Source organism: Caretta caretta, chromosome 4 (assembly GCF_965140235.1).
Source record: "Caretta caretta isolate rCarCar2 chromosome 4, rCarCar1.hap1, whole genome shotgun sequence".
In the NCBI taxonomy this organism is placed as follows: Eukaryota; Metazoa; Chordata; order Testudines; family Cheloniidae; genus Caretta; species Caretta caretta.
In genome coordinates this window covers 40,488,318-40,514,070 of record NC_134209.1, presented here as the reverse complement: position 1 = coordinate 40,514,070, position 25,753 = coordinate 40,488,318, and the positions used below count along the sequence as shown (strand labels likewise).

The following is a 25,753-nucleotide window of genomic DNA, read 5'->3' as shown; positions in this document are numbered from 1 at the left end:
CAGTAATTATGATCCTAATTACTATAATTGATAACCATTTGAACTATACATATTTTAGCCTGAAACAGTAGTGGGCCACATTTGGTGTCCCTCAAGGTTTCTGATCAATATATATATATAAATCTAAAAAAACGTTAGAAATAAGTCTAAAATAAGTATCCAGGAGAAGAATCTGGAAAATATAGACTGATAATAGAATTATGTTTTTAGTTATGTTTTTCATTGCACTATTTCTGTCTTTAGAAAGTAGCTTTTTCTCTATTATAAACTAAAATATCCCGCTCCACATCCTAAGACTGGCCTATGAGAAATAAAAGGCACAAAAATCCTTATTCCTGCATTAAACTTTTTAAAAATTAAATAATAATCGTAATAATAAGTCTGTCAATCCCACTAATGGTTAATTCAGCAGGTAACCATATACCTGATGGAGTCTTTTTTATAAACCAATGTATGTTCCTGTAATGCCTGCAGGAGGTGCTTTTTTTTTTTTTTTTAAACAGTCTTGTACAGCCCCCATGGCTTGGAGATGGAAAAGAGCCTCCAGGGGAACTGGGGATGTTCAGCCCAGCTGCAGGCTCTGAGGTCAAAAACTGTAAAATTACCTGGCTTAAATATTTTTCTCTCCTCTCCTTTTTCATTTTTTAAAAACAAGCCGAACACCACCCTTTCTACCCCACAAGCAGCACCACCACCACCACCACCAAATGGCTTGTACAATTGAGATCTGTCCTTGGTACATTGAATTAAGACCCTAACAGAACCAGCTGTGCTGGGATTCAAACTAATGACCCTCAGACACAGAAGGACACTGTGGCAGCTGGTAGTTCTTCCCCCCTCCCCATTTTTTCCTGCCTCTTTAGTTCAGCTTGTATGTGGGCAGGCTCTTAGTATTGTGTTTGCTTACAATTTATTCTCTAATACATTGTGGACTTTCTCAGTACTTCATAGCCTAATTTCCTGTTCATTTGCTTCTTCAGACCATCGCTGCTTTCTGCTTTACTTCACATTTGCATGCCCTGGCAACACTTGTTCACACATTTCATAATGTTCAGATGCCCTCTGGTTATAGGTATTAGAGCCCTTCCACCCATCGTTTGCATGTCTTTAGCACTCCAACTGGCCCCTTTCCCTTGGCATTTGTCAGCAGTTCCTCCCCAGGCCTGCCCAGCTATTAATGCATTTACTCAGGGGGAGGTGAGGCAGGATAGACCGGGAGAGTGGCGGTGGGCTCGTGGCTTTATTGGTTCTGGTGCAAACGCTCTGCGGAGTGTGTCTGTGTGAACTGTTGTCATGTGCCTTGACATCTTTTTGGAAATGACTTTCTTTATTTTAGTTGTCACAGTTCCCGGGAGAATGCAAGCGAAGAGGCTGCCTGACAATTTGCCGTCTGCAGAAATGTACCCCAAAGAGGATTAACACCCGCCCCCCATCCATCCAGCACCCGACCCCATCCAGACGACGGCTCCTGTGGCCCTCCGCCCTGCCCTACCCTGCCCCTCACTGGTGTCCCCCCCCTCCACCCTTTCTCCCCCTGCCACCCCAGCATCCCATTGCCACCATGAACACCAACGTGTGCGTGGAGAGCGGCCCCAACCCCGAGGCCCCGGGGCTGCCCAAGGATAACCACCTGCCCGAGGGGGCCCTGAACAGCCTTGTGGATTACAACTCGGAGATGGAGCGCTACCGCTCCTTCGCCACCTTCTACAAGACCAACGGGGGCGCCTTCCCGCAGGCGGCCAAGATCGCCCGCATCACCACCCCCATCTTCCCCAGCGCCGCCGCCGCCGCCGCCGCCCGCATCGGCATGTCCCCCTGGAACTGCGATAGCGCCACGGCCGCCGCCGCCACCGCCATGCTCTGGGGCAGCGGCGGCGGCGGCGGCGGCGGCAACACGGTCGCGGGCGGCGCGGGGGGTGCAAGGAAATCCTCCCCCTCCTCCGCCGCCGCCGCCGCCTCGCTGCACGCCGGCCGGAGCAGCCTGCACCATCGGAACGAGTCCCCCCGGCTGGGCAAGCCCGGCTGCGCGCCCGCCGAGCCGCCCGCGTTGCAAATGGCAAACAATAATTTCCTCTCCACCTTATCCCCCGAGCACTGCAGACCTTTGGCGGGGGAATGCATGAACAAGCTCAAATGCGGCGCTGCTGAAGCGGAGATAATGAATCTCCCCGAGCGCGTGGGGACTTTTTCCGCTATCCCGGCTTTAGGGGGCATCTCATTACCTCCAGGGGTCATCGTCATGACAGCCCTTCACTCCCCCGCAGCAGCCTCGGCAGCCGTCACAGACAGCGCGTTTCAAATTGCCAATCTGGCAGACTGCCCGCAGAGCCATTCCTCCTCCTCCTCGTCCTCCTCCTCCCTGGGAGCCGCCGGAGGAGGGGGGGCGGGAGGAGGCGGGGGAGGAGGGGCAGGCAACCCTGCCAAGAAGAAGAGGAAAAGGTGTGGGGTCTGCGTGCCCTGCAAGCGGCTCATCAACTGTGGCGTCTGCAGCAGCTGCAGGAACCGCAAAACGGGACACCAGATCTGCAAATTTAGGAAATGTGAAGAGCTAAAGAAAAAACCTGGCACTTCGCTAGAGGTCAGAGGAGATGATTTCTTTTTCCCCAGCCTCCCTCCGTCCCTGCTCAACCCCCTCCCCCCACCCCTTCAGTGCTTCTTGTCTAGCTTCAAGATGCAGCATCCCTTTTCTGAAGCCTCATTCAGGTTGTAAGGGTTCCTGCACATGTGACACTGGCTTCCCTCACTGACACCTGGTATGAACCCACCCTGAAAGTAGAGGGTGGGGGATGCTCTGAAATAAGAGTGTGAAGGAAGTGGGGGGAGGCTGCTTTTGACATTCTTATTTTGGTCCCTGGAAAAATCACTATAGTTTCATATAGTAACTAACATCACAGATGATGAATTAAAATCTTCTTTAAGAGGTTCCTTTAACACCTCTGCACAAGCTGGGCACATCCACATTGATGTGAACAATCTCTGTGTGTTTGTCTGTTATTTTAAAGAGTTCTGTCTGGTGACATGGAACAGATTTTTACTTATATGAAACCAATGGTGGAGGGGAAACACTTTTAAACCTGAAAGCAAATGGGGTGTTTATTTATTTTTTCTAACTTAATTGTTGCTATTATGAGATCTCTGTGCTTTATCTACTGTGTTTTCTACCTGCCTGGTAATTATCTGTGATTTTTGGTGGAGAGGAGGGGGAAGAGAGAACAGGAAAAGAATGCAGCTGAACACCTGACTTCTTAGTGGTCAGCAGTTCAGAACAAAGTAATAGCTAGTTATTTTCAGGGTGACTGATGGCAATTTGATTCAAGAAAGACAATTAGTCACAGAGTTAAATAGTTTGGTGAAATGTGCTACAAATCCTTTTTGGCAATGCATTTTACAACATAATCCTTTTATGGTGTGTTAAAATGTGATGTAAAAATAAGCACAGGTCTGACTGAAATTATGTCTGATGGAACTGTATATACATTTATTTTTACAATGTGTCCTCAGAACTGACAATGTATTGAATATCACAAAGCTGTAAAGACAGGTTTTCAAGTTTGCTAGACATACAAAAGACAGACAGATATGATGTTGTGGAAATTTCAGTTCATGTATTGAGTACAAGAGACAATGATAAAAATACAAAAATATATGTAAAATGGCTATTAGGTGATATTTTTAGACAAAGGAAAACAAGACAGAGGAAAGACTAGTAATCATATGTAATCCCTTGTCATTATTAAAATTATAGCGTTGCTGGTTAGATGCACATATCAGACATGTCTGAAGGTGTCGGGGGGGAATGGTAGATTTAGTACAGAGGAGTACTGTGTATATTGGGTGACAGATTAAGATTTGCAGTCACAGAAAATAGCAACAAAGTGAGAAACTGCAACTTTCCAGTTTGCATGTGTTTTGTGGTTATTTTCTAAATCATTGGTTGCAGGAGTTTTCTCCAACAAGGGGTGGGATCTTGGTTTAAAGAAAAACAACCCTTCAGTTTCTTTGACACCAAATAAATGGATACAGCCTTACGGATATTAATATTGCCATTGAACTGAAGGAAATTTTGTTTTTTTATATTAAAATTTTGCCATCATGATTTATTGTACTATATTGAGTCCCATCAAAATATCATGTTCATTCCTCCTTGCAAGAGTGAACTATCCTTGTTGAAAGTTTGGTTACTAGCCCTTTTTTATTACATTTTCTTCAGCTGCTTTTTTGTAAGTAATCCAGAATCACAGAAATACAGCAAATTATATGGATTTTTTCTGGTGCTAGACATCAGCTGTTAACTTTTGATTTCACTTACTGTTTTTGGTCAACGATATACTTCTGTTATATTTGTAGAAAGTTTTCAAAGAATGTTTATAATCACCCACTCTGCAATAAACAGATAACGCTGAATTTTAATATCGATCCACAATTTAAAGAGAGATTACTTTTTTTCAGTGGCACTTTGTTCATTCAGCGATGTTGAACTTTGTTATACTACTTAGGCAAAAAGTTCTTTTTCATTAGGCTTGTAAACCAAGATGCCTCTGTGATTTATTATTTATGATAAATGATAGATCCCGATGGATTATTGATTTGTTCAGAAAGTGAGATATTTCTAGAGGAGACTAGTTTATATGTTATCAGACCTTTGTATGAATTTGTGTGCATTTCTAAACACATTTCATGAATTTCCTTGCTCCTGACAAAGGTGTTCTACAGCCTTCAAAACTGTTCAGGCATGTTATGGAATGCTACCCATTAAAATTGTTTAACTGCTGTGGCTAGTAAAAAAAACCATGGTTTTATTAGCCACTTGTGTACTTTCATAACCACCTGCCTTCACTGCTTTTCTCCTTTTTTGTTCTCTCTTGTTGTCACACACACCTCTGCTCCTATATTATGACTGGAAGGAAGCAGATTTCTCTCTCCAGCTGTAGAGATATCACTAGATGTTCATTCTCCGTAGGTCATATCCAGTCACAAAGCATGTCACGGCGTGTGGCTAATACCCTTACAGGCATGTTATTTGTCAGTAGGAAAGGAAAAGTTCCCAAATTGGATAACTCTCTATTTTTCGTCATTTTTCTTCTTTCTTCTTCTTCTTTTTTTAATTAAATAATAAAGAATGACAGCATGACTGCCTCAAGCACATGTGCAGCAACACTGTTCTGGTTGTAAGGCAACCAGCTGGAAGCATGTCAGAGAGTGACAGGGCCTACATGACTGAACTGAAACAGCAGTAGTGGTTGCAGGTGGGTGAGAATAGTCTGCTTGCTGAACTGGCTTCTCAAGCTGGCTTGTCTTGTGGTCTTTGTAAATCAACAGATCTCCTTAGGGGATACACTATGGCCTAGGTAGGCACCTTACTGAGACAATATAATAAGAATCAAGGGTTCAAGTTCCATTATATACATATGGAAATCGTGGTTTTCAGTTACATACAAAATATAAAGGATGTTGTCTCCAAAATATGGAAATGACTAAAGATTGGAAGTAAAACTATGCAAAAAAGTCAGTAAATTGGTTGAAACCACTGAATTCATCTTTCTTTTTTCCCCTTAAATCTGTTCTTGTCCTGGTGCAATGAAGGCATATGATATAACTCTCAAGGTTAGTACACTGAGTTTAAAACGGATTCTCATTAATGCTTTCAGATTACCTGACCCTTACATTTTTAATTAAATGCTTCCCTTCCAGCCTTTTTTTCAAACTGATTTTATTTTTCCATATTTTTCTTATATTACCTTAAAAGCATTCCTGTGCTCTAGTATTTTTAACATAATTTTATTATTACTAAGTGATTTTATGTATAGTATTAATAAATGTATGAAAATAAGATTGATGCCATGTATCGCTCTGCATACTTGTGTATGTATGCACTGTGTTCATTTACATTTACAGTTAAAGCGGCATAACCATTTTTAGTCCAGAGAGATTACTTATTTTCCTCCCATTAGTACACATTTATATAACTCTTACTGTAAATTATAAAGACTAAGAGCCAAATTTTACTTTGCGCCTTTCTCACTCTTTGAGGTCAATAGGCCTGATTATGATTTCACTAATCTCAGCTTTATGCTGGTGTAACTCCATTGTTGATTTCAGTTGCAGCACTGCTGATTTCAACCAGTGGAATATCAAAATCAAGCACAGAGTCACTCAACTGAGTAAGAGTGGGATTTGAGCCCAACATTAAGTACCTTTCATACTTGGGCATAGTGTTACAATATTCAGTGTAACATACTTTATTTGTAAAAGATACATGTTAATTAATTGAGTTACTATTGAAAAAAATAAGCATACTTATGTTCCATTCAAAATAAGTTTTTAATATTAAAATTTAAATATTAAGGGCCTAATCCTGTTCCCTTTGAACTCAGTGGGGGTTTTGAGATTGAGTTAACTGGGAAAAGGATTGGGTCCACTGATTTCAATGGAAGCAGCATTTGACCCTGAAACTGTAGCAGCATATGGCATTGCCACTAGGGAAAAAGGGGACCAGTGAGCAACCTCAGCACTTTTGCTCCTTGTTTTGGTAGCAAATGTGAATATTTTTAAGGTAACACTATGGAGCTCGGTGGGTAGGGGTCAATTAGTGGAGCCTCAGAGGAGGCATTTTTACTCATGTCTTTCTAGCTTTAAGTTACATATTGTGATGGGAATCAATAGTGTAAAGGAAAACTGGAAAATTGAGAGGGAACAGGCAGCTAATGTTAATGTCAGGATGACTAACTGGAAAGTCAGAAGGAAGCACAAACTACTGTCTGTGTTTAGTGATCAGCTCACTGTGTTCGCTGTTGTGTACTGGATTAATTATTAATTATTACTATTAGTTACTATTTGTGTTAGCATAGTGCCTAGCAGCCCTAGTCATGGACCAGGACTCCATTGTGCTAGGCTCTGTACAAACACAGAACAAAAAGACAGTTGCTGCCCCAAAGAGCTTACAATCTAAGTAATTGCATCAGTCTCTTATGGGCTCATTTCAAGAATTTGGTTGTCAGCCATAAAGCCCTCACCAGTCTGGGACTTTGCAGTTTCTTCCTTGTTGTGCAGTTGCATTCTGCCACAATGCTCTTGTTTTTCCACCTCCATGACTGAACTCTTAGGAGAAGTGGTAGAACATTCTTAGGGAAGGGTTCTTGCCTCTGGAATTCACTTCTTCTTGCAGTGTACTAGAATCGGAATCTGGTGATTTTATTTGATTGTTTCTTTGTTTTTTAGAAACAGGGCAAGATGCATTTGTTTCTCTGTGTTTTCTTGTTTTCTGCTGCTGCTTCTTAAATTGAGCATGTAGCCAAAGAGGTATTTATCTTGTCAGTGGGTGGAGGAGACAGAGGCAGTTTTGCTGAAACTTTGCAATAGCTTTTTTAATTAATTTTTGTAGCATTCACCCGGATATTACAATGATGGGTGTGATAGACATGAATTAAATAATTAGTTCCTTTTGGCCAGCTGAGGTCCCATTGAAGCAGTGTGCATCACAATGACGCCTGCTGCTGCTCCAAGGTATAGTCTGGAAGAGCTGCATGCATCTTCACTCACTTTGGCTGACACATGGCTTAATCTTGCAGCTGCTCAGAAATCTCATTGAAGCCATTTGCAGTTCTACATATGGGATGGGGTTCTGCAAGGTGTGAAGTGTCTTCATCTTTCAGTTAAGTCATGGGAGTCCAGTGAACTGAGGATCTTGGAGAAAGCATTCAGCACCTTTCCAGATCAGACAATTTACTGTCCCTTTACTGATCAACAATTCTAAGGGGTTCTTGATCTTTAAAACTGCAGAGGAATTGGTACCTTCTTAAACAGAGATGGTATTTAATCTTTTTATTAAATTTCATATTTTCTTACTGTCTTTATGTATTTTTTAGAAATACAAACCAAACAAAAACCACACAAAATATTAGTGTACAATTCAACCTATTAATATAATAAAATCCCCAAATTTTTAGTTCACCTTTGATGGGAGACATTCACAGACTACTGTTGATGAAATGCACTAGAATTTTGTGTTGTGTGAGACAGGTAGGATACAGTTGAATACTTTTTAAAATGAAATGGACCACCACTAACAAAATCTAGCACCACCAAAATTGGGTACTAAATTGAACCTAATTTTAGGGAATCAGACAGACAGCCAGACCTGGTTAAACTTTTTTTTTTCCCCAAAAAAACTCTACTTTTTACTCAAAAATCTTTTGTATTAACTAGTCTAGTATTGTTCATCAGTAAAATGTCTGAATGATCAGAGATTAACAAGTCATGACAATTTTTTAATTTTCAGTGCATGGAATATTTCTTTGCATACCTTTTAAAAATACTGTAGATTTATCAACTGATGAGTCAGGATTATGGATCAGATTCAGCCCCAAATTACAGTCTTGGAAACCACATTTATTTTAATAAGGTTGCACATTGTTTAAGTCAAGATTTAATTTGGTTCAGCGATCTTACATAAATACAATGGGTGACATTTTGGCCCAATTGAAGTCAATGGGAGTTTTGCCATTGACTTCAGTGGGGCCAGGATTTAATCTAGCATTGTGACTGATTCATCACTTCATTTTTCCAGTTTTACACTGGTGTAACTCCCCTGAAATCAATGCATATTGATTTGGTGGGGTTGAACTGATTGGTTCACAATTTATATGGTAAATAAGACCAAATATTTGTTTGGCAGAAATAAGCGTAGTAAGTAAAATTTTGAAAAGCGCGTAAGTGTCTTAGGAACCTAAACCCCATTTTCTAAAGTGACCTAGGCACTTAAAGAAGTCAATTGGAGTATGCTCCTAAGTCACTTAGGTGCTTTTGAAAATTTGATCTAGTGATGTATTTGTCCAATGCTTGGATCATACAAATAACTAAATTGTGTGGGCTGTGACCTGCTTGCCAAGCAGTTTCATTTAAGTCAATAGGACTGCTTGTCTGAGTATGTCATCATACTGTTTATTCAGTGTAAGAGTTGCAGAGTTAGGGTCTAAATATTTGCATTTATATAAAGCATTAATATTTTATTTTCATCGGCCAGATCCTGAAGTTCCCACTCAGTTTATATTTATTACTTAGTCTTCCAAAACTCTTTCTGAGGTCAGTGGGAGTTTTGCTTTAGTAAGGAATGAGTGAGGACTTCACTGTTGGCACACTATGAATAGCAAGTATGTGGAAATGCTTTTAAAATATATATATTTATATTTTAAAAGTCTGCTTCAGAGACTTTGATAATCCCAGTTGATAAAAGCCAGTTACTAATTGCTGTACTACCATTAATGTATTTGTTGTCTAGTGACTGTTACGATACTGATAGTGCAGTAAAACTAGGAACAAACCATGTCAAACTATACTAAAAAGAGTATCAATGAAAGGAAAGTTGGTACTCTGAATGCGTAGGTTTTAAAGTTTGCTGAATAAAATATCCCTATGCAGGTAAATCTAGAACTCACAACTTTAAGTCTAATAAAATATTACAGAATCTGTTCAATCACTGGTTTAAATTTTAAATAGTCTTTGTGTAGGACATGTTGTTAAAGGGTTAGGTTAAAATTTTCAAAAGTATCTAAGTGACTTAGGCTCCTAATGCCCAAGTCACTTTTTGAAAATGTTCCTAAGTCTCATAAGTGACTCAATGGGACTTAAGCGCTATTGAAAATGGGGCTCCTAAGTCACTTACATGCTTTTGACATTTTTTCCTATAGGCACAATTATTTTTGAGGAATAGTTTTGTCCTCAAAAAGCATTCTCTGTTGTTGTAATCTATATATTTTGGGGAAAATTAAATTTATCCACTTGTTCTTGTCCACTTAAATCTCTCCTTTGAGTGCTCACACCGAACAATAACGTTTTGAAACATACAGTTTCATTTGACGCTATTCCGCTATTTGGAAACTCAAGCCACAGTGGCTTATTTTTTCTTTTTTTGGGTTCATTTGTATTTTTCACAAGTCATATCTTGTTCCATCACATGCAAACACCTGTCCTAAAATTGCATTATTCTGTAGGGTAATCTAAAGCCTCCCCCTATTCAGTATCAGATGTGTTCTGTTGTTTATTGAGTTATGTTGCACCATACTTCAGATGCGACAGCCATTTAATAATGTTGAAGCCTTAGCTCTGCAGGGGCTAAAAAGATCCCAGCAGGCTTGTTAACTTCTACTCTCAAACATTATGGGAAATATTTTCTCCTACCTGGAACTCCTAGGCTTCCTCTTAATTTATTTTAAAACTATAAAAATCCATAGCCAGGTATGTATTAAGCCTACTGGATTTTTGCAGTTTTCTAAAGTTTCACTGTTACTTAATATTTAACCAGGTGCTCAGATACTACAGTGATGAGTGCAATATTATAAAAACCTACAGTAGCTCAAGTCTAGGTCATACTTTTTTGCCTTGTTCTTAAAGGGTAACAAACTTGTCAAATACTTGCTTATTTAGCTACGTTAGTGTTTCTTTTTTCTGCTGTTACTGAGTGTTTTTACTGAGATTACTGAATTCTGAATATTTCAGAAACCTTCCTTGTTTATTGTCTCTGGACAATGCATGTTTCAGCTCCATACTGATTTGCAGTGAGTTACAGTTTATTTTATGTAGCATCTTTAATACTCAATATCATAAAACACTTATTAAAAGAGCCATTTGTAAGGTAAGGAGAACGGAGAGGTTTTAGAGGGAGGAAATTATTCAGTGGCTTAAAGAGTGGGGAAGAGAGAGAGAATTCCAGATGGAGGGGGCAACACAATGAACTCAAGACAATTACAGTGAATTTTGTAGGGAGTGGACACAAGGGAGTTCAAAATAGGCTGGAGTCAAAAGAGTGGAGATGAGGACAGATAGGTAGGGTAGAACACAGTTACAGAGAGTTCTCACAATCCACAGTTTGATCTGGATTCAGAGCCATTAGAAGCTCACAAAAGATAGGAATGATACAAGCTTACTTTTTATAGAAAAATTATAGCCTATTGCATTCGGACCATAAAGGAGAGAACTACTGTAGTCTGGACAGGAAGTGACAAAAATTTGAATAAAAATTTCAGCAGAAGCTGCATCAAGGTAAGGATGAATTCTTGCAATGTTTCGTAGCTGATATTAGAAAAATATACACACAATCAAAATATCAGAAAATATTATCAGTACCTAGTATGATGCTTGAGGTCTCTGGTTGTGGGCCAAAGAAAAGATCTGATTTAAGGAAAATAAGAGCAAAATTAAAAACATGAGACAAACGGGACTTTTCATCCAGGAGGAGCAATGCTGTAGTTGATGTATTCTGCAGCAGAACATTATGGTGAAGCCAGGGGCTGACAGAGTCAAGATAGGCCAGTGAATTAAGTGAGATGGAGAGTTGATCTGCAAGGTCTTGATGGGGAAAGTGGTAGTCTGACAGCCCAGAGACAGTTCAACCAGGGGAGGACAGTGCTGGAGATGATCATGGTTTAAAGAAGGGCAAAATTATTGATAATACTGAAAGCTGCATTGAGATCAAATAGTGTAAAAAGAAAGAGGAATTTGTGGTTAGGGGCAGAGCGTTTATCGTAAACTGCCCAAAGAGGCACATTCTTAGAGATGGTGAAAAGGTTAAAAACCAGACTGAAAGCAGTCAAAGAGTGTGTGCTGGGAAAGATGCTGAAAGAGCTCAGAGGTTCCTGCTTTCTCCATGACTTTGCTGAGAGAAAGGGAGGGAGTGAATAAGGAAGAGTCAAACGAGACCTTTTCTGGTGTGTGGTGGTGGGGTAGTCTGCAGCTTTCAGAGCCGGAATAAAATCTCCAGTGGAGTCAATGGTAAATTACGCTAATATATGCAAAGGTGACATCCTTTTTTTGGGGGGGTGGGTGGGGGATCTACTGCGGAGGTGATTTTGTTCATAGACCAGTGATGGTTATAACTGGGACAGCAGTGGCTATTAAAAGTGCTGTGGAAGGGGTACCAAGTTGTAGGGTGGAGAGACAAAAAGGTGGTTGAGCCAAAAGTAGTGATGAAGTGATACAACATTTAGGCCATGTCTACACTACCCCTTATGTGGGAAAAACTTCTGTTGCTCAGGGGTGGTGTAATTATGTCACTTTTTAGGTGGTTTAATTATGTTGCTGCACGAGCCATCTTACAGCGGCATGACTGCATCGGTACAGCTGTGCCACTGTAAGCTCGCTAGTGTAGACATGGCCTTAGATTTTCAAAAGACAGATGGTAGCAAACACCACCTCAGTGGAGAAGGTTTGCAGGGAGAAGTGTCAGAATGGAAAAGGGATTTGGATTGACACTGAATTCCCAAGACCCTGGATGATGATTGACAAGAGACAGTCAGTCTTCACACACTCCAGAAGCTGATTTTAAAGGTTGAGAACTGGGCTTCCACATGTCCCCGTGGAGAGTGAACTCCAATTTATTCAACTTCTTTTTCCAGTGGAGATGATCTGGGTACCAGGGTGAGCACGTGGCATGGGAAGCTATATAAGGTCAGAGGAAGACAAGCTGATCAGGAGCTAAGGAGATGATGAAGTTGTTAGTACTGACAAGCTGATAAATGGGAGGAAGGAAGATGATGCTAGCAAACAGAGGACTGATATGATTCATTGAGTGGGCATTGCTTGGCCTGTGTGTTTTAGGTTCCTAGAGGAGAGTATAGGCTCAAGGAGTGCAATTTTGAATTTGTGGAAGGAGTGATCATCCTGATGCAGAATCAGAGAGCTAGAGATGAAAAAGGGGAGCTGGAAGTGGATGATGTTGAAGGTGTGATCTCCTGAGTGGATGACAGTGACAAAACAAAGACAAAATGTATTAGGGAGGGAAAAAGTCAGAGGCAAGAAGATGTTTGGAGAGGTCATTAATATGAATAGTGAACTCACCAGTGATTGAGGGGTGGGGGATTAGATGACAGAAGGGATTGGTAATGACATATGAAACTTGTCCCCTGTAAATCACCAGTTCAGCCCAGCCCAGGATGATGATGCCTATAAACTGTAACATGCCAATGATTGTTTGGTGGCCTATTGTAAAATGAATTGGAAGTCTAAGTCCCGTGAGGGTGGCCACCTCACAAAACCATGCCCAGTTGAGTGTTAACTGTCATTGTAAGGGGACTCAGAAGGGAGGCCAAGGACTGAATGGCCTTGGAAATGATATACAACCTTCTAATCTCTAGAGGTGATCCTTCCAGTTGAGGAATTTGGGTTAAATACTGTCGGGAAGATTGTGCTGCTGTTCTTCTTGCTGGACCTGATCTGTGGATATGTTGAGTTCACCAGACTTCTGGACTGTCAGTCTGGCACCTTTAACAATCACTACATTGATTAAAAACAATCCCTTTCTCCCGTAAATTGAAGATGTCACAACTAATTAGAGCTGGTTGACATTTTTTGACAGTTTTGCCGCAAACAAGGAAGCCGTTTTGTGACCATTTTTTGACTAACTCTGCTACTTACACAGTGTGAGAAATCCTAATGGATTAATTGGTCATGATAGTCCTATTGATTAGATCATTTTAGGTTCAGCAGAGTGGGAAGGAGGAGCAAGGGTTGCTCAAAGGCAGTGTAGTTCCAGGTCGAGAGAAAGGAGATATATATTTAGATTTGGTGATGACAACCATACCTCATCTATGCCTTGAGATAGAGGTTTCTTAGAAAAAAGGTAACCTAGAGGACATTAAAGAGATGTCAAAGCTTGAGTGCTAAGTCGTGTTCCAGAGGATGATGTACCAACGGGGATTTCTTATTAATGGATTGAATGTTAACCAGAATGCCTGTGGGGGGGGGCTAAGTAATAGGGACTGATGGATGGTGTTCCTAGGGATTAAATTACTATAGTGACAGACTGTGTGTGTGGAGGGAGAAGGGAGTTTATAGCTGTTAATTCATAGCAGAGTAGAATGAGAAGAAATAGCAAGACATATTTTAGAAGGGAACAGGGACAGAGCTGGAAATGGGTGATGAGTGGTTTTGATTTTTAGTATTTTTTGTAATATAACTTCTTGATATTTATATTAAGTTGATGTGAAATAGCCAAATGCAGTCTTTATGATTACATTTTAAACTGTTCTTAATATCAAATGAGCTAAAGTAAATAAATTGGATGCTACCATATTTTAATTTGAACTGTGATCCTGAAGGTACTAATTCATATCTCCTCTAGTCAGGTTAACATTTTTCCTAGCTCTCTTTACTACAGGGCTTCTATATGTCCCTTCTGCTTCCCTGAAAAAAAAGTAAATAGAGTGTCAGAGGCCAGTCAGAACAAACAAGAAACAATCCCTGATCCTGATTGAGGCCTTTGAGCTCTATTTATTAAATAATAAATATATAGTAATAATGTCATCATAAGCAGCTTGGAAGCTGTCTTCAGCAGCTGATCAGCTTTGTCCTCAACTTCAGGTATAGATGAAAATCCATAGGAATTAAAAAAATTTAAATGACATTCCTCTGATGTTGATTTCTTCTGATTCACCTTTGACAGAAAGCTGTTAATTAAGGACAGATCATGGCTGCTCAGTAACATAAAGGGAAGCAAGATCCCCACCACCATCTTGCACAGCCTTTCCAGATCACTGTTCTAGGTGCAGGGCAATGGGGAAAGCAGGATCTACAAGCCTGCTTCTCCCCCTCATGAGCAGATGGGTGGGGAGACGCAGAGACTTGGCTCCAACTCTCAGTTTTTTGGCCAGCAGAGCTGAATTGGCAGAAGGGAGCGAGTGTGCTAGAAAGGGACTGTAGCAAATTATTCCCCAGTCCAGAAGAAGAAGGGCAAAACTGTTCCTTTTCAAAGCTCTTCCTGCTTCCTGGAGTGACACATATACATGCCAGTCTTCAAAGAAGGCTCTGCTTAATGGTGCAATCTAGCCCTTAGGGATTTCAGACCAGATGGTGGAGCACCTATTGATGTTGGGGAGATCTTACTTATGTGAGTAGTCTACTTGAAAGCCAGTGAGACTACTCATAGTAGTAGGTGCTCACCAACATGATTAGGGACTCCATGACCTGGACCTTAATATTTCACAGCTGATATTTTTCTCACCACGAGTTCTGGTTCCATGCAGTTACTGATCTGTATTTACTAACTGTTTTCCACAGTGATACTATTCACTGATATTTTTAAAATGTTAAAATTCTTTACACATTTCCCAAAATTTAATCTCATGCTTTTAAAAGATGTTTCCAAGTAAATTCAAGTAAAAGAAAATGAATATATGAAACAAATAATGTCAAATACTGAATATAAATAAAGACCACATCCTGTTATCCGTATTCCCATCGAGAAGTACCTTACTCCATGAGTAGATCCATTTATTTCAATTGGGGCTACTTGCTACTGGCTACTACTGACAGTGAGTACAAGTGGAGAAATCTGCCCTATACAGACAGGTCTTTAGTTCTGTAATTACCACCAGCCAATTCTGATGCCTTGAGTTGTACTTCACTCCTCAAATAGCCCCTTTGAAATCTGTGGGACTGTTCACTGCGTAAGATACTGAAAGTGAGTTAGGGTATTAGAACCTGGTCCTGAATCAATGATTCAGCTTTTGTTTCTATGTAGTATCCAGTGTAGTGGTTTACGTTCTGCTGTACGAACTTGGTGGCAGAGAAAGTCAAATGAGTTTCCTAATCTGGTCTGTTCTAAATCTGGTTTGTGTCAAATACAGCTTGGAAGATATGCAGTGCAAGTGGAAAAATAACTGCCAGTAAAAAGATTCACGTCCTCTCAAAGTAAATAAAATTGACTTTTAACATAAATGTTAAATCTCATCCCTGGTATGAAGGAAGACAGGAATGTGGCTCAGGTATGGTAAGAGATATTTTAACTCAGATCGTTAAAACAAGCTCACATCTGAGTTTCTGACCTGAAGTACTTGTCCCACTTAACTGACAAGTCCAATCATAAGTTGGTTGTTAGAGGACGTCTGTTACAGTATGGTATAATTTATAATAAATAGAAAGACAGGGGGTCTGTGGGTGGAAGGTAGCAGAACCAAGCACATCCTGGCAGAAATGGAGAATGACAGCTCCATGGCATGTTTCCATCTTTGTCCAGGTCCTATGGAAGCTCTTTTATGGGGTTAGGGCTCCGCAGGATTTTGTCTGGAGATGCCAGGGTTGGAGGGGGAGGAGCAGCTCCCTGTGGAACCAACCCCCCTCCCTTCCCCTCCCTCTGTTAGTCAGTGGATATTCATGGCTAAATTGTATTCATGCCTACCTGAGACACAAGAACTTGTCTCTGTGCCAGCACATCTAGCCTGTTCAATGGCAGCAGAGCTCAGCACGATCCATCAGGAGGGGTTGGGAGCAGGGCAGAGAAGTAGCTTGAAAAGTAGCTTGTCCACTGGATTGTAGTTTCTCTTCTGTGCAGATTTCCAGGGCATGGAAGGTTAGGAGTTCACACACTCCTCTATGGTTCTCCAACCTCTCTAGCCTGAGGGAGAATTTCAGAGAAACTCTGTGAGTTGAATCTGGCATTTATTAGGTACCCCAAAGCCACTCCTATATGTATAAGTATATTCGTGTGAGGAACAAACTGGCTGCAGAGAAGGTGCAGATAGGGACTTCACACAACATGTGCACAGCACAGCTTAACTCTATGTCAGCTTCACCTAGCCACTTTGAAGGGGACATTGAGGTGTATAGATTAGGAGGGTGTGAGCCACAAATCCTTGCAGAAAGCATCACAAGGGTTATGGCTTTATATACCTGCCCTGCACCTCACGATGGGCTGGGAAAGGGTTTCTTCTTCCCAATCCTTGCATAGTTTCCTGCACAAAGGTAATTTATTCTGGCTTTGTGTGAGGGAGAGAAGGAATTTCACTCCATGTATTCATCCCTATGTTGTCCGTACTCTTCTTGGATCTGCTCCAAGGAGAGTAGCATGGGGAGGAGGGCTAGTCTGTGGGAGAGTGGGTTTGTTTTGGAGGATATGGACTTACACCCATTCCTGGTGAGTAGCAGCCATCTTTTATTAGCCTTAAAAGAGGAACCTCAGGTAAAATGAAGCCTCCATCAGCTCGCAGCACTGCAGGTAATAGGTCTGACTTAGTGGAATAGGAAAGGGGGACGCCACATGGCTGGACAGAGCTCCCTGGCCTCCTCAAACGTTCTGCTGTTTTCTGGCTGTTTTGTGGATTCTGTAGAGTTTATTAGTCCTTTAACGAACTAATGTTGTGCTGTTCATTTACACAAGAAACCTACTCAGCTAGTTACTCAGGCAATAGTAACTGGCAGTCAGCCCCACATCTTGGGCTGGTATTGGATGCAAAATGCATTACATGCAGGAATTATGAGCATCTGTCCTTGGCCTTGAAGACTAGTTTCTCTTTATCCCTGCAGTCACACATCACACGGCAGCAGACTCTCCAGCTTGTGCTAATGTCTGGTAGTAATTACATACGTCTCACTGGGCCAGTTCTCCAGTGGCCCAAGTACAGAACTGCACCAGTGACTTGGGGATTTCCGGGAGGGAATGTCCCTCATGGAGAGACACTCCTTTCCCGAGCTCCCCAGTACACAGGGCACTGTGCAGAATGATCCAGCCTGCTTTTTCTATGCAGGTGGCCCACTGCACCAGTTTGTTTGGGGTCAGGAGAGGACTCAAGGGCCTCCATGTTCCATTTATGATACTTGTGCCTTTGCGGCATATTGAGGGAATAGTCCATGCACTCCTCCAAGTTCAGGGACTCTAACTGTGATAGACCTTTGCACAGGCCATGCCAGGGAGGGAAACAGCTTCTTGTGTGCACCCAAAACTCTGTGCACCCCATAAGGGCCTCTCATGGCCTGGCGTGTTTACTTCAGTGGTACTAGTCATGTCAGTATGTACTATTCAGCATGAATAAGGGGTTCCGAATCTGGCCTGCAAGTGTCTGGGTGTGTGTAAAAGCCAAGATTTTAATTTGCTACTGTGTTTAAAGGGTTTTCCTTTAAAATTTACAAATACTCAGGTCATAACTATGTACCCTTCTCAAATACATTTTTTTTTATTTCCATATGCTACTACAAAACTGTTTCCCTAATTCTCTATATAAAATAATAATAAAAATATGTAATCTAGCATCTGCAAGGACTTGTATAGCAACACTGTATTAGAGCTACAGCCCCAGCAACAGTGTATACAGAATACATTTTTAAAATGTCTGAATTCTTACACCAAAAAAGTAGCTGAGTTCAAGTTAAAATAGGGTCTGTGGCGAAGAATTTAAAGAGTCTGTAATTTCAGTATATTTTGCTGTTTTGCTGTATTGGAAGCGTGTGTATGTGTGTATTTGTACAAAGGACCTGGTCCCGCTAAAGTTAATGGGCATTTTTGCCCACAGGAACAGATACAGGCCCAATATATATAATTTTTAAAATGTTATTTTTGGTGTGTGTTTATTTAACGGGATTTGATTGTGTTTCTCTTATCTTAAGGCCAAAAATGTAATTCTCTAGGCCGTTTATGTGAAACTGACTTTAAAAATGCAATTAAAATATAATATTTCAAATGTTTGAGCTACTTCTTTTACTTATGTGGAAAATACCTTAGTTAGTTAAAGCTGACCAAAAGAGAAACAGAATTGAAAGTTTTAAGCTTGAAGGTCATTTCATATCAGGTTTGTTTAGAAATAAATTATCTGGAACACCATGCTTTATAGCATTACCTGTTAGGAGAAGCTGGGGCTGCAGGTTTTTGAGTTCCCTCCTGGGAACGAGACTTCTGTTTGTCAGTATTTGCACCTGCATGAGCAGTGAAGGCTGCCTTAAACAATGCTGATCAACTCCAATTCTATTCCTTACCTTCCCCTCCCCCTAACTTCCAGGGGAATCTGTCTTTCCTGTCACTCAGGATAATGATTCCCTGCAAGCATAACCGAGATTCAGAAACTCACTGTAATCTCATCAAGAGTTTGATTCCCCAGCTGGGACTCTTGAATTTATATAACCAGAAGGTAGCTGGTCATTGCACTTAAGCTTATGATTTGGTGTGCTGAGCCACCAAACTGGCTGAAAGATCTCTTTTCTCCTGGATATAGTCTTGTCTGTTTTGAGAGTAAGAATCAAAGGATTTCATCCCATAAATTGGGTTTGAGCTAATTTGATCCATCTATTCAATCCTCATTTTTTGTTTTTTGTTTTTGCGTGGTTTAATGATTTAAAATAGTCACAGCTGATTCCCAGGTCAGTGGCTAGTGCAATAGATATTTAATTATATGATATATGTTTAATTATAATTTCCTATACTGATGCAAAAGACCTTATCTTGTAGTTTTTCAGAAGCTCAGATATTAAACAGCAGCTTTGCCCTTCAGAAATATTATTCTGTGTATTTAAAGGTCTGATTGACCTTTTAATCAGACACTGCATCTTTACTTCCAGTTGATACGACAATGTCTGACAGAGTAACTCAACTTGATGCTGCAAGAAAGTAAATAAAGGCCAGCTCAACCCCAGATATATAAAAAAGTATTCATAGTAGAATATTTAAATATCGCTTTCAAAGATAATATGTAAGTGTAATACTTATACGTGATTAACCATTCTTCTGAGGTTGATGAGACATATGGTTGCTTGCTATTATTCTAAACTCAAGCTTCTTTTATAGTCAACATCTTTATAAATTATAAATTATATTATCAGCAGCCATCTTACAACCTACACAGAACTCTGTGGATGGTGTAGCAAGCATATCGGCTCTCTTCGGTATACCTTTGAAGGAAGCTTTGCTTTGCTTTGCTTTGTCATTACAGGTACATGTCCTAGAACTGAGCATGTGTGACAGAATAGAATAGGAATTGTTAAAGGGGACATAATCAATACCTATTTTGGCACATACTAACAAAGAACACTCATATATTCAGAGCATATTTATACAACAACCAAACTCATTTTTGGGAGCTAATTTTCAGATGATGTATTAAACTTCAACATTCATAGATAGAAGTAGGATATTGAATAGTTTAGAATTCTGATTACACAGCAGAAATTCTTTCTTCTCTTATATTTCTGTGGGAATGAATGATAAAGATAAAACAAGAGGAATTCTGCTTCCTTTTCATTCCCTTGCTATATTTATTAAATTGATTAATTTTAAGTATTTCTGCAAGAGGACCTGCATACTGTTTGAGCCTGGTTATTACAACTGATTACTTTTATGGTATAAAATGTTTGCCATGGTAATTATCAGTTTTATAGAACTCTGAAAAGATGTTTTAACTGATATACTTGATTAGCGATGCCTCTAAGCATCTAGCACTGCGTCCATAAAAATTTCTGGGTTTCTGATTTATTAGCTGTATTTTGGAATGGAAATATTTAAAAGACCTCCATAAAAATATAGCTTAAGAACTGCTTCTTTTCAGTGGCATTCTTTAATTAAAGCTCCAACATAATCTACAAGAACTATTTCCACACAAACATATTTATCTCAATTTCCTTAAGACCCTATATTAGGTTTTTTAGTTAAACTTCTTCAGATATGATATTTGCTTATGTGGATATTTCTTAATGAACCAAATACAGCAGGATGGGATAACTGATGTGAATTGGCATGTAGTGATTTAAGGGTCTGATCTTGCTCTCACTGTAGTCAGTGTAAAGTCATTAGCTATAGTAGGAGCAGAAATAGACCCCGTGGTCTAATATTTTGGGATGCTGAGCACCATCAACCCACACTGAATGTAGAGGGAATTGAGGGCACTCAGTACCTTGCAAGATCATGGTTTAAGTCCTTCCCTGTATGTTCAAACATGGGTGCCAAAAGCGGGGTATCCAAAGGCTGATTAGGGCACTTAAAAGAGAGTGGTGCATTTTTCAGAAGTACTGAGTGTTGCCTGCAGTGGGAGTTGTGGGTGCTCAACACCTCAGGAAAATAAGCCATTTTTATTTAAGGCCCAGATCCAGGAAAGCATTTATTCATGTGTTCAACGTTAGGCAAGTCGCTATTCTTGTCGAAGTCAGTTGGACCATTCACATGCTTAAAGTTCAAGCTCTAGCACTTTGCTGGATCAGAGCCTAAGTCCCAAAATGTAGAATGAGATAAGCCAACTCTAGGTTTGAAAATGTTCTCCCAAGAGGGAATTGAGGGCACTCAGTACCTTGCAAGATCATGGTTCTCCCTATTCTCCCAAGACATTAACCCAGGTGTATCAGTTCACAGTGCACATTGTGATCATTAGATCAATGTCTTCGTTATTCTTACATTAAAAAAATGTCTTGCCAAAGTATGTGTCTGCAAACCCACTCAACTATATACATACACCCAATAAGTCAGTGGATAGTCAGAAACATTTTCAAAATGGTATGGTTATTCCATTTTCCTGCGTATACATCCTAGATTTTTCTAATTATGTTTTCATTTCCATGACTTTATTGTTTAATTAAAGAGGAAATAGATAGTACATAGTGTCTGTATGTAGGTATAAAATCCTGAAATGGCACATTTTTAGAAGCAGGAGGTTTCTATTAATTGTTGAGTTTTGTGAGGCATCATGTTATATCTAGATACTAAAAAATATGGCTGAAATATAAAGGAAAAACAAGAAGAAGAAATCTTATTTTATAATGCCACAGAAAGAAAGCTTAACTTGTTTTCTTGCTTTTTTTTATAGAGAACACCTGTTCCCAGCGCTGAAGCATTCCGATGGTTCTTTTAAGCAGTAGTATATCTTATTTTCAAGGCAGTCCGAAGTGAATGGCAAGCTAAAGTCTTGTTTTAAGAAACTGCTTAGTCCACCATTGAAGAATATACTCAGATACTATTTTCATTTATGTATAGGGGTTTCCTCAAAAACAAAATGTAAACAATCTGGGAGCCTGGGAATTGGCCAGTTTATTCACATTCAGTACACTGAATCTTTATTTGATGTAACTTAGCTATACTAGTGAAGTTGTTGTCTATTTTTAAAGTGGCTGTAAAAAAAAAAAAAAGAGTTTGGGTAAACCCCTGCTATAAAATCATGTATCTTTGAAAAGTAACATATCTATACTTCATTTTCAAATATATGTGTTTCAGTACTGTAAACTGTACAGATAGCGGCTTGTATTTTGTGTGTTTAGACACAAGGAGACAATCATGTCTGAGCATCTATGGAGATTAACGGTTTGTACACAACAGTGTGGTTCTGCAAGTTAAATCTGGAGCAATAAATTCTAGCTTTAAATATTATTTTGCTGGTTGTTTAGCAGCAGCACTGTTTTACCATGCATCCTTCCATAGAGACTTGATGCTAAGTTTTACAAGATTAAAAGATTAGGATGCCCCTAGGAATTACCTTCAGCTGTATTGTTGCAAGAGGGGAAGACATCAAATCTAAAATTAATCTTTTTGAGGACTATTTTAAAGTAGTGGTTGTGCACTTGCATTGGTTCCAGAAGAGCTTTACAGAAGGGTATCCCTCCAAAGTAACACACCATAGCTGACTTGCTTCTGACTGTGCTGTAAGGTGAAATGCACAGCATAGATGACATGCGGAATCAGCCATTTATATTTAGCATGTTCTAGCACACAAAATGAAAAGAGTACCATATCTCAGAAAAGTCTATGACTCAATGTATTTACCTTCCCACTAAGAGTTGCTCTGTAGTTTTTTTCAATAGATGGAATAAAAATTTTATAAAATATATGGAAAATATTTTCGCTCCATGTGCAACATTTAGAGATTAGTCTAGCTCATAAATTTAGACAGGCTTGGATCTCTCCTGCAGTTGTGCAGGCCAAGAGAGCCTGCGTATTTTTAAAGTATATAAGAAAACCCCACATTTTTGTCAACCAGTGACTATTTGTCCCCACACATGTTTCTTTGTCCACTGATTTTGGGCTTGCTGAATCATTGGTCCTGTGGGCCCATAGTGGAATGCTTCACCATTCTTTCTCCTGTACTAGCTATGTATACAGAACATTTACTCCTCATAAAGGCAGAGCATGGAGTTATATAATTCAGATGTAATACAAGGATGTGGAGGATACTGAGTTTACGTACACTTCATACAGATGACCTCTTCACCTATTTATAGCTTGGCTTTGTTTTTGCTCATGTGAAAAGGCCACCCCACGAAAGTAAGAGAATGCTGTTATGCCACGTACTATATATGTTTAGTATTTTTTACAAGATAGGCTGATAAATGCTAGTAGCGTCACAGAAAAGCATGGAAATAACAGGCTAATGATGCAGAGAGTGTGCCAATAGCATACTATTTCAGCACTTTCTCCATTATCTGCTAATTGTTTCATACTGTTGGCACATGGCCACACTCACTTGCTTGACAAATATTGGAGGGTTAGGTGAGCAGCAGAGTGTGTCATCAGCTATCTGTGGAGGATCAGAGTTCTGGGAAAGCGTGAGGATTGATGAACCACGGCAATGGTCAAGCAACCTAAGAGCAGCGGATGGGAGGAGACGCATCCTAGAACTGGCTGTGTAGCAGCAAGCGTCAGTAGCGTGTAGAAGAGCTGGGACACAGTAGAAGAGCATCAGAGGACTGGTGTGTTGAGCTGGAGGAGACTGCATTCTAAACATTAGGGCTGACACACATGTCCCAGGTTCTGTGTAGCATGACATCTTACATGTAATTTCAGAAAATAAATGCCATCTTTAACGTGCTCCCAACATATGCCCCCTCTTATATTTTATAAAAGATCATTAATTAAATAATCATCAAATAAGCTTTACATTCATTTACTTGGCAGCTTTGTATCTGATTTTATTTAATTTAAGACTTTCTGGTTAGGGCCTCGGTTATTTACTGCTGGACCAATGAGAGCTACGTAAGGTCTTCTTTACCAAATTGTTAATTGATTTAAAAACTGACTGAAGCCTTATTTGCTCATCTGGCTGGTGAGTTTGCGTTGCTTTCTGGAAAATTGTGATTGCTCTGACAGAAGTAGAGACAAAATTCAGTTCAGGCTACATTAGGTGTACAAAGATATTCATAGCAATGTACTTACTGTCTAATACCCTAATGTTGCATGTCTTGATGTGGTTTCTTTTTTTGTTTTGTTGTTTTGTTTTCAAGAACTGATGGATCTGTATATTGTAATTGTGATGTTTTACATGTCAATTCAAAATTGTTAAGAAAAGCAAACAAACCTGTTAATTATTAGAAATGAACAAGGATTGATTTTCTTTGATTCCCACATATTTTTTTTAATTTTTTTTATTTTGGACATTGTTTCTTTATATCATCAAGTTTTTTCCATTTTGGTAAAACAATATTTATATGATGTAGTGCGTAGAAAGCATTTTGGTTTTTTATGTTTGAAGAAGGAAATCCCTTTTCTGGCCTCTCTCTTTCTCTCTCCTGTACACATATTTATAAATCAGATTGTTGTCATGTTCTGATTACTGAATTTATGCTTTTCACGAGATCCTAAAATACTTTACAATATGAAATTTTTTATCCCTTTTCGTGTTCTTCATTTTCACAGTGCAAAAACCGCATAAAATAACTTTGAAGTCTTCTAGGTGTGAGCACTAAGCATGCCTAATAGAAAAAATTCTTTCTCTCATACCCCAGATAAACCTATTAAATAATAAGGCTGTGAGGGAGGCACACATACCCATTATGTGACTTAATAATAGACACTCCCTAAGAGAAAGGAAGTATTCCCTTTTGTCCAGAACCCCTGGTATGTAACTCATACAATTAATGCTAAATAATATAAGGTCTCTAAACTAGCTATATCTGTAATCAAATAATGAAGAAAGAAAGTAGTGAAATGAACATACCATTCAGGGTCGAATATATTCAGCAAAAAGCTGTAGTGGGTCTTTGATCATGGTTAGATGCATAGTGATATCAAACAGTTGGTTCTCATGTAGCAGCTAAATGTTTCAGATTTTTGTTTTTATTAAATTTGGCAGTTTCACACAGAGATCTACTCTATTCTTAGTGAATAAAAGACAGCTCCTATGTTAGAAAGTATTCCATTTTCACAACTGCAGGGAACTAGGAGATTTTTCAGAAACATGGGCCACAAAAAATGTACTCCTTTCACAGTGTTCTCCTATTTCTGAACTGTGCAGTTATCTATTAAATTTTCTAAAAGATATTTGTGTAAGGTGTATGTATGCTTGTGCAATTATGAAAAAAGCAGTTTTGGAAAACAGTGTATTTATTAAAAAAAAAAGTCACTTAAGGGGCATGTACAAAACTGTATAAAAACATTCAGTTTGCCCAGTAAAGTTGTTTTTGTGATATTTCTGTGTTGTTGAATAAAGGACTTTAGTATTCAAAAATCTCTCTCTTTTTCCATAGACAGATTTTTGTTTGTGGGATCTTAAACACTGAAAACATTATCCTTAGAAAACTAATCTTCAAAATAATCAAGAAGATGCAAATGCTGTAGCTGAATGAACGCCACAAAGCTTCAGTACAATATCGGCATAAAGTTTTTGTTCTCAATTGGCAGTTGATGGAAAAGTTGCATACATGGAGATGACATGGTACAATTCATTTTTTATGACAGCAAAAAATACATTTTTTAATTTGAAAGATTGGAAATGTTATATTAGACTTTTGAGAATATGAAAAAAAATACTGAAATAGAAGCAAAATGGATCAAGGAAAAATAACTCATTACTGAAACATGTTTGTATGATGGAGGAAAGTAATGAGGTTGATACTTGACAGAATTATCTACATAGGAGAAAGTATGCTCCAGTGAAATTTCATCCATAGTCATTAAATCCATCAGTAATCCCTGAGATTAAAATATACCATTTTGTTGCTGGAATATTTTGGACTATGGTTTCTTAGAGTGGCAATAGCACTTTACCCTCATTTTACTACTTCTCAGTACAAAGTTCTGCTCTTCAGT

General features: G+C 39.4%; 1 protein-coding gene across 2 annotated transcripts; it reads left to right on the top strand.

Moving 5' to 3' along the window:
• Positions 1 to 1,340: 1,340 nt before the first annotated feature.
• CXXC4 (CXXC finger protein 4) lies at positions 1,341 to 25,172 on the top strand. Of its 2 annotated transcripts, XM_075127553.1 has the most exons (3): positions 1,341 to 2,578; positions 5,584 to 5,604; positions 21,546 to 25,172. In XM_075127553.1, the coding sequence occupies exons 1-3, from the start codon at positions 1,562 to 1,564 to the stop codon at positions 21,588 to 21,590; spliced, it is 1,083 nt and encodes a 360-aa protein (XP_074983654.1). In that variant the 5' UTR covers positions 1,341 to 1,561; the 3' UTR covers positions 21,591 to 25,172. The 2 variants fall into 2 exon arrangements, with proteins under 2 accessions (XP_074983654.1, XP_074983653.1); XM_075127552.1 differs by lacking the exon at positions 5,584 to 5,604 and having other exon boundaries at positions 1,473 to 2,578.
• Positions 25,173 to 25,753: the final 581 nt, after the last annotated feature.